This window comes from Solanum stenotomum, chromosome 5 (assembly GCF_019186545.1).
Source record: "Solanum stenotomum isolate F172 chromosome 5, ASM1918654v1, whole genome shotgun sequence".
NCBI classification, from domain to species: domain Eukaryota; kingdom Viridiplantae; phylum Streptophyta; class Magnoliopsida; order Solanales; family Solanaceae; genus Solanum; species Solanum stenotomum.
In genome coordinates this window covers 23584038-23593159 of record NC_064286.1, presented here as the reverse complement: position 1 = coordinate 23593159, position 9122 = coordinate 23584038, and the positions used below count along the sequence as shown (strand labels likewise).

Genomic DNA, 9122 nt, shown 5'->3' with positions numbered 1-9122 from the left:
AGTGAAATCAAGAATAGAGCCATCCTAGCTAGACTGCATGGAGAATTATCGAAATCCCATAAGCTCTGGAGAAAAGTACTGATTTACAAGTACCACATGCCCAATACTAACAACAAATCTAGTAAAACTGTGTCCAGAACCTGGAACAACATCTAAAAGGGATGGGCAGAATGTGTTGATGCTACTAGCTAGATGGATAGTTCATAAGAGAGATAAAGTCAACTTCATTGGATACACACTCAAATGCTATTCGACAGAGTATCCAGGGACCCATCTTGAGAGAGGAGGAACACCTTAAGATAAGAGACATTCATGAAAATGAAGAATGGGACTTTGGAAAACTCTCCTTCTCCCTCCTTTAAAACCTCAAAAACATCATTACCAACTACTCCTTCCCACCTGGTGAGAATAAAGAGAACATTCTTGTAACTAGTAATGGCCTATTCTCAATTGGTTCATCCTACAGTAACATCAATGAAAGCCTTCAAAAAAATCAATAAGAAACCAACAAAAGATTCAGTTGGATTTGGTCAATTAAGGCCCCTAATTAACATTCATACGGCTCCTATACTATTGTAGAATTCTAACAAACTATTCCTTCCACAATAAGGGTATGAATGTTACTCCGAAATGCCACCTTTGTGACTTCTACAAAGAAGACATAGATCACATCTTCTTCCAATGCACAAATGCCTTAAATAGACCATTACCACCCAACATACTCCCAGATCAGGCCACTGTTGAAAACTAATATTACAGAAGCTAAAGACCCTAAAACAACCATTCATGTCAAATGGGAACCACCTGATACGAAGCTCAATATATATGGCTCTGTGACAAACAGATAATCTGGATCAGACGGACTTTAGAAACCACATGGGGCTAGGTTCTAGGCTTCACCAACCCCACCAAACACTGAGAAGAGGGCTCTTATTAGCAATAATAAAACATAAGCTTAAACCTCTTGAAATCAATATCGACTCAATTGAAGTAGTAGTATGCATAATAAATCATAACAATTTGCTCTATGATAATCTGTTTGTTGAGTACATATATTTAATAAAGAAGCTGGAAATAAAAAGAATATTTCATATGTGTAGAGAACAAAACAGAGTGGCAGATGTAATTGCGAAGAAGGCCGTTTTTTATGAACCAACTGTTCCTCCGGTGTTTGTAAAAAAGGAGATGGAAGCCGGCACTTTAGGAACTAATTATGTTAGAAAGATCTTAATATTTCCTAGGACTAGGGTGTGGCCAAACTATAACTAAATGTACATATGCCACCGCGGTCGATGCTCAATACTCCTGGACGACTAGTATATTATTATATATATGAAAATCCTTTTTATACAAAAAAAATAATAATAATTAACATTTGAAATTAATCTATCAGTGCCACATAAAATTGGACAAAAAAAGTAAAATGTGTCATTTGGAAACTACATAAAATGTATTGTAAATCTCAATAATTAGCAACTTAAAATTTTTCAAATATTTAAAAGAAAATGATTGACTCTTGAAACTTTATTTGTGCTACATAAATTGGAACAAATGGAGTACCATATAATATTTTAAAATTACATTAATAGTAGTAAAAATCATAATAATTAATAACTTGAAATATTTAAAAGACATAAAAAATTCGATTGACCCTCAATTCGGTGCCGCATAAATAGGGATAGATGAGTCACATATATTGTTTTAAAATGATGTAAAAGTAATATAGATCACAATAATTAAAAAATTGAAAATTAAAAGACAAATTTTTTTGGTGATTCTCAAAATTTTATCAGTGTAATATAAATTGAGATAAGAGACTAACATCTATTTTTTTTTTAAATATATATAAATCACAATAATTAACAATTTAAAATATAAAAAATTCATATTAAAATGTAAGTGACTCTAAATTCTTTCTATATCACATAAATTGAGACAAAATTAACAAATATTGGATCCGTGCACTTGGGTCTAGTATTAAACATAATAGTGAGACAACATCAATACACAAAATGTTCAACGCACTGTTCATTCACAGCTAAAAAGTAAACATATCATGTATAGTTATTTTACACCAGAGAGGAAGGTCTCCAAGTATTCTGACAGAAATATGTTCAAGCATCACCAAGTCCTATTTGCCTTTTCAAGATCTAGAAATGACTTACAGAACATCTCTTAACAAATTGAAGTATCATCTTTGTCATCAGAAGATGTAAATGTGATTTCAACTTGAGGATACCTACATAAACCCTCTGGCTATGCTTTGTAATTGATGATGGAAGGAATCTGTTTACCGTTTATTAAAGAATCAAAATCAACATATGACGATGATTTTAACTAAAAGCTACTGAGAATTTTTGCCTTTCACTTCAACATCATCTTCAACTGACGCATTAAGGTTACACCTTTCCTCAGAACCAGCTGTAATAACTGGCATCCAAAGATCAGCAGTACTGCTTAAGAGAGACCCAACTTGTGGATCCGCAGCAACAGCGGAGGATATCATCCTATCCACGTCATCCAGCTTTTCTGATAATTTATCCATCTGCTTCGCAATCTCCATCTAATATACATTTGAAAATGAATAAATTATGTTTACCAGGGAAAAAAAAGAGGAAAGAATGAAAATACGGTTCTTTCGAACCAAAATAAATACCAACCTACCTCGTCAAGATTTTGTGTTGATTTTGAAGGAACTTTTGTAACTTCCAGTCCTAGTGCTTGGATCTTACTGCGCAACTCCACTTCTTCTTGATTAGTCAATGATTCCACCTGCACATGTTTGTTTACAATCTTTCTAGTCAGGACATTTTGAAGTACTTTATTAAACCACAGCAGGACTTGATGTCAAACACAGACACCTACCACCACCACAAGGTATAAGAAGAAAAGAAAAGTTGGTGATAGCACCCAGATAGATATTCAATCCAAAGCTGAACAAGAATAATCCTACCTATAAACAAAGATAAATTTCCAACTAACCCATTTTTTACGAAAAAAATTGACCAAGGAGAGGAACGTAAAAACTCAAAATGTATGATATTTAAACATTCAACTGAAGGGGGGAAATAATAAAATCATTTGAGTTCCTTGTTGATGAACCACAATTATATGTGTATTTATGTCTCTTCGCATGTTTTGAATTATTAGGTTTAAATTGTTATATGATGTTATTCCTCACATACTTGTGTTGTTTTGATGATAAATATGCAATGGAGTTAAGGAGGAAACAAACAAGATTCAAGCAAAACAGATGCAAGAAATGAAGAAAAAACTTGTTGAAGAATTGTTGTGCACTAAACAGCCCCGGCCATCGCAGCACTGGAACTTTGGGCGCTGCAACACTCCTTCAGCACTTGTAGGACACATTAAACAGCCCAACCATCGTAGTGCTTGAGTATTGACCACTGCGACAATGCGACCTGAATGCAATAGTTCTTAGAATTTAGGTTATTACGGCTGAATGACGTATATATAGAGAATTTTTTGGAGACTTGCAAGGGCAGACACCATGACAGATGCAGCTATTGGAGGAACAAATACAGAAAGGAAGCGGAAGATTCCAACGTTTCATGAGAGAATGAAGATTTGTTGGGAGTTTCTTCTTGACTTCAATTTATCTTCTCTTTTATTCTCTTGGATCATGAACTTGCTGATCTTTATTATAGTCACAGTTAACTATCTCCATGTATGGAGTAACTCTGTTGTAGTTGAGTTTTGATGAACCTTAAGGTTTAATTAGTGATTTATTCACCTTTTCTCATGTGTTTATTTGATTTTTGATTCCCTAAGGAATTTATTGATTAATTAATCGTAAGACATATTTCAATTTCTTCACTACTTTGATCGATTGTAGGATATTTTGCAGTTGAATGAAGGGATTTAGTACTTCAAATCGATCATTGTCACATAATTACTCAAAAGAAGACTATTTTTAATATCCAAAAGGAATCATTGGAAACCCTAGCTCCAACGATTGGAAATATCTGAAATTTAGAGGGTAGACTCGAAATTGATTGGCAAACCTGTGGTGGTATTAGATTTTTCAAAAACACGGACATAAACAGAGCTTTAGTTGCTGACAACATCAAGGAAGGAGAAAACTCGACCTCTTTATTGAAAGGAAGGAATCCTAGTGCTGTGAGGGAGAAAAAACTCACCACAGAAGGCAACAATGACTCTAATACCATGTCTTTACATCCCATAAGAAGGTGTATTTGTACACGTGAATCTCAACTAATTACGGAAAAACAATCAACTACAACAAAATAAATTGTTCAATCCAAAAAATAATAGAAACTTCAAAAATCATGCTAATTAATCAACACAATTAACACTTCTCTTTTCTGATCAATGCATAAAAGAGCCTCACCAAGATTTGACGAGTAAGCAAAAAGGACAAATTAAAGAGAGAAACTCTTTGAATTAGTGACGAATCTAGATAGCTCCTATAAGAAAGTTTTCTAATTCTTAAGATCACTAGTATCATGACCTAATCATAATAATTCAGCACATACTCTTCATGATTCTCGACATTTGATAATGTTATTATCATCAAGAATAATCTACAATATACTTAATGATCCTCTGCACTTCAACAAACCCCACAAACACAAGGTGGTGAAACAACTCAAGTTTGCAAATCATATTTGTAAAGTGTAGCAGAAAATAAGATTGACTGGGCTTGTAATGGAGACTGACTTGACCATGACACCACTGCGAATCAGTCAGATTTTTTTTTTTCTTTTTATGTAAATTTTATGCCTTCGGTGGCGCAAACCTTTTATTTCATCCAAGATCTATACAGAGAACAAGCATAGGGGGACGATAGCCTAAACCTCCGGAAATAAGCATTAATATACAACCTTGAAAACAGGTCATGTACAGCAAAAACTAAAGAAAGACAGATCATAGCTAGTGACTCAAAATATATTCTTTCTTTGCCTGTCTTATGGAGGGCATCCCAATCTCATCAAGGGTGTATGGGCCAGCTGCATCCTTTGGCAAATCTTTAGGATAAAAAATAAGATGTCCTTGTTATATAAACAGTATTTAGGTAGTGCATCCACCACTTGATTTGACTTTCTGAAGCAATGTCGAACTATCGCATTGGCCTGTAAAGTAATTCTTCTAGTCTCCATAATAGTATCCCACAATTTCCAGAGCATTTTAGATTTATCTTTGATCATATTGACTGTAATTTGGGAATCACATCCTAAAATAAAGTTCGGATAGCAATTTTCCACACATCATCTGGCTCCAAAATAGGCTGCTTTGGCCTCTGCTATATTGCTTGTACCTCTGCCAATATGTTTTGCAAAGGGTACTATTAAATTGCCCGTTGAATCCCTTATAAGAACGTCTACACCAATTGATCCTTCAGAGTTGCAACTGCCATCTGTATTGACTTTTACCCAATCATTGTGGTTTTTTCCGTAGAACAACAATGCTATCAATTTTAGGCCTAAGAGACAAAATAGTAGAACATAGATCTGGCCACTGCCAAGGCCAATCTCTGCCACCAGCCAGTTTGTTTATCGACCATCTAAGATGGAAAATAATTTGATGCTTCGACCTAGCATAGGAAATTCTCTTAGAGCCATACTTAGCCGCACATCTCGCTTTCCATAGTTCCCAACAAATAACAATAGGAGCAATTTTAAGAATTTGTTGATGCAATGAATTAAAAAGTTTCATAGACCATCATCGAGCAAAGAAACCTACAATAGATCCAGGATCCCAAGGAATGTCAAAGCGATCACCAAAAAGTTTCCATATGCTAGTAGCTAATTCACCAGTACAAAAGGAATGATGGTTTGTCTCGTCAACAGGAGGGATTCGACAACAATGGATGAATCAGTCAGATTTGACTGAGTTTGAGGATATGCATATAGTCAGCTTAACTAGATTTATGACAAAGACAAACATGATTCTATATTTACCTGTTAGCTCAACGATTGTGGATAACATGGTGTTGACTGGGGAAAACTGCTTTCCAATCCTACACTCCTTTCTTCTATGTCTGGCGGAGCTATTTCCAAACAGCCTGTGGGCTGTGGCCTAAAGGTTAATGACCTAGACAGTAAATTAATGACTAGATAAATATAGAGAAATTGAGGATATGCATAGTCAGCTTAACTAGATTAGTGACAAAGACAAACATGGTTCTATATTTTCCAGTTTGCTCATCGATTGTGGATAACATGTTGTTGACTGGGGAAAATTGGCCTAAAGGTTAACTGACATAGACAGCTAATTTTGACAAGTTAGCAAACATAAATTAATGACAAGAAAAATATAGAGAGCTGATTCGACATGTTAGCTGACAAGGATTCATGACATCAGCACTACACAATTGATAAGACGCATAGGGATGGGAGATGCAGTGCTGTTGAAATAGCAACCAGAACCGATAAGAGTAGTAAAATCATTTAAGAAAAGGAAACAAAGTTTTGCTGGGCGAATGTGTAAGGCATCCTTCCAGTGGGCAAAAGTTCTTAAGGTTTCTTAAGATAATGAATGTGCTGTAAAAGAAAAGAGAAACACTTTTTGTTGAATTAGTGATTGATAACAAACAAGAGGATCTTCAGGTAAGAATTTGAGCTGATGAACTGGAAAATTTTTCATATTCTCTAGATTCTTAATTATGAAGGCATACTCATTAAGAATACAATATTTAATTATTTGATGAGTTTTAATTACAACATACTGTTATTATACAAAATACACTTAATCGCTCATTCAAGTATCAAAAATGACATAATCATTACGAACTTTATACACAATGCTTCCAATGATCCTTTTTAACTTCTTCATTTTTTATATAATTGTGGTGTCCGGGCCAGATTGCGCGCACCTCGACTAATTCCACGGGGTACCCACCACCTCCCACTAGCAACGTGTATTAGGTGACTCTGTCCCTATTAACTTGTTAAAGAGAGAAAAGTCAAAAAGTGCACCGGAATACTGTCAGGTGCCCTCTAACGATATCTACAAGCATTAGCTAGCATTTCTGAGATGCTTTTGAGTCTAAATGGGAAATATTTCACCACAATGGATCAGTGTCCACCTTGATTTGAGCTTAAAAATTAGTTTGGCAAATTCTAGAATTTCACCACAATGGATCAGGTGCCCTCTAACTGCTTGATTTGGCACACTACTTCCCTTTCTCCTGTAAATCACAGATATGTTAAGATATTCACTAGACTCTCTATTCCTTAATAATTATGTCAAAGAATTTTCAGAAGAGTTACTCAGCATTTTACCACTACGCATAAGGCTATTATTGTTCAAAAGATAAAGAATTATAACCTTTCTTATGGTAGTTGTTCCGCTAAAACATAAGGGGCAGATGGAGGAACAACAAATTACATTTTTTTGACTTCAGTTTTCTGAAATGACTTCGATAATTGTACTATCTTACACCCTGATCTTATAGAAACATTAGGAAAAGAAACTAGCACATGAAGAAATCTTAAAGAGCCTTCTCTGTTCCCTAGCATAAAAGGGGCTTTAACTAAAGAAAAGCACAAAGATACTACCTGTATAGGGTAAAAATAGACATGACGCTTGGCGTATTAGATGGTGACATGTGAAAAGAAACAAGGGCAGCAGTATTACACCGGGAACAAAAAGTCAGCTCATTTTGCAAAAATATAACCCGACCAAGCTTGGAACACCCAGAGGAAATGTCAGCTGCCCGGCCAACAATAGCCATTATGAAACCATCCAAGAAGCAACATCGGACGTTACAGTAGAATCACCATCTTGTAAAGACGCTGAATTCTCTAAGTACTTTAATTTCTCGTTAGCTATATTTGTCAATATCATTATTGGATCATCAGCTCTCAATAACCGTGAAGTTTGACCGAGGATATCTCCATCGAAGATATCATTGGAACCAGACCAACACAAGTTGTATTTATATACTATTATATTTCATTCAGTCAATTTGTCTTTATCTCATCATTTACAACTTTATTTACTTACATATATCATCATTTCGGTCCACGTATCCTTTAAACCTCACATATAAATTCAACTGTACGAATTTTTGGGTAAACACCACCAACCTCAAGGAACCATCTTCTTTCAATCCCTTACAACTAACTTCCAAGGCCTTTCACTGCTTGAACCATCAATTGCCCCACTAGTGGGTTCGACTCACCTGCTTTGTTTGAGAAGGTATTTTGTGTACTTCATGGCGCTAACTAGCCCTCTTGGCCATACTGTAATACCCCTCACCACCCGGAAACATATAGATCCATCTGATTATAGACACTCAAACCAAACATACACATTTCTCTTAGGCACAGCTACCAGTAATCAATGGATTTTTAATAAGCTAATGAATAATGAACAAATCACAGCAAAGCTGATTGACATTGTTCTTTGTTTCATTTTTAATGGGTCAGATCAAGATTGATGATTCAGCTAATTAAATATGCCCACTTCAGACCAAAACTCCCATATCCCAAAAAACACTATATCCAGATGTGCAGATCAGGAATTAGGCCCAAATTTGAAATAAGAATATGTAAGTTGCATACCTGCTGGAGAAGACTGGAGAGAACTCCGAATAGTTGGGCGTTGGCTGCCACAGCTGCCTGAGGTGATGTTGGACCTTCTTTGCTTCCATCGGCCATACCTGGTACGATTTTTCTTTACCTCCGGAGAGCAGATTCCAGCTTGTACGAAAATCGACTGTGGCACGATGACGTTTTTTTACTACACTCCGGCCCCTATTTTTTCAATACTCACCTCAAAGTTGCGAGAAAATTGAATTATGGGTGTTTCTTAAGTATCAACATTAATATCCGAAAAGGCATTACTAGTTAACTTGGCCGCGGTCCTGATCGAACTTATTAAATTTATAAATTATTATTTATATAATATTCAAAGTTATAAATATTTTAAAAATATGTTTCTTAATTTTCATATTCGTAAAAGATCATGTTTCAAGTTTTAATACATTTCATTATTTCTACGTAATTTTATTTATTATTTCTACGTAATTTTATTCTCATAGTCTCTTATCCTCCAAGATTTGGTTCCTATTTAATTCTATTAATAAAAAAAGAAAAATAAGTACCCCTGGTATCACTTTTTTTTAGTTGGAGTAA

The 9122-nt window shown here is 35.1% G+C and overlaps 1 protein-coding gene across 1 annotated transcript; it reads right to left on the bottom strand.

The window, feature by feature from the left end:
• Nucleotides 1–2004: 2004 nt before the first annotated feature.
• Nucleotides 2005–8778, bottom strand: LOC125866044 (uncharacterized). The gene is made up of 3 exons (XM_049546328.1): nucleotides 8550–8778; nucleotides 2665–2772; nucleotides 2005–2563 (listed from the first exon to the last, which is right to left on the bottom strand). Exons 1-3 carry the CDS (start codon nucleotides 8643–8645, stop codon nucleotides 2345–2347), a joined length of 423 nt encoding a protein of 140 aa, XP_049402285.1. The 5' UTR covers nucleotides 8646–8778; the 3' UTR covers nucleotides 2005–2344.
• Between the last annotated feature and the right edge of the window lie 344 nt (nucleotides 8779–9122).

Coding starts and splice junctions, on each gene's coding strand:
- LOC125866044 (XM_049546328.1), bottom strand. CDS start 8,645: ATGGCCGATGGAAGCAAAGAAGGTCCAACATCACCTCAGGCAGCTGTG. Junction 2,773..8,549: donor TCTCCAGTCTTCTCCAGCAG/GTATGCAACTTA, acceptor AAACATGTGCAG/GTGGAATCATTGACTAATCA. Junction 2,564..2,664: donor CAACACAAAATCTTGACGAG/GTAGGTTGGTAT, acceptor AATGTATATTAG/ATGGAGATTGCGAAGCAGAT.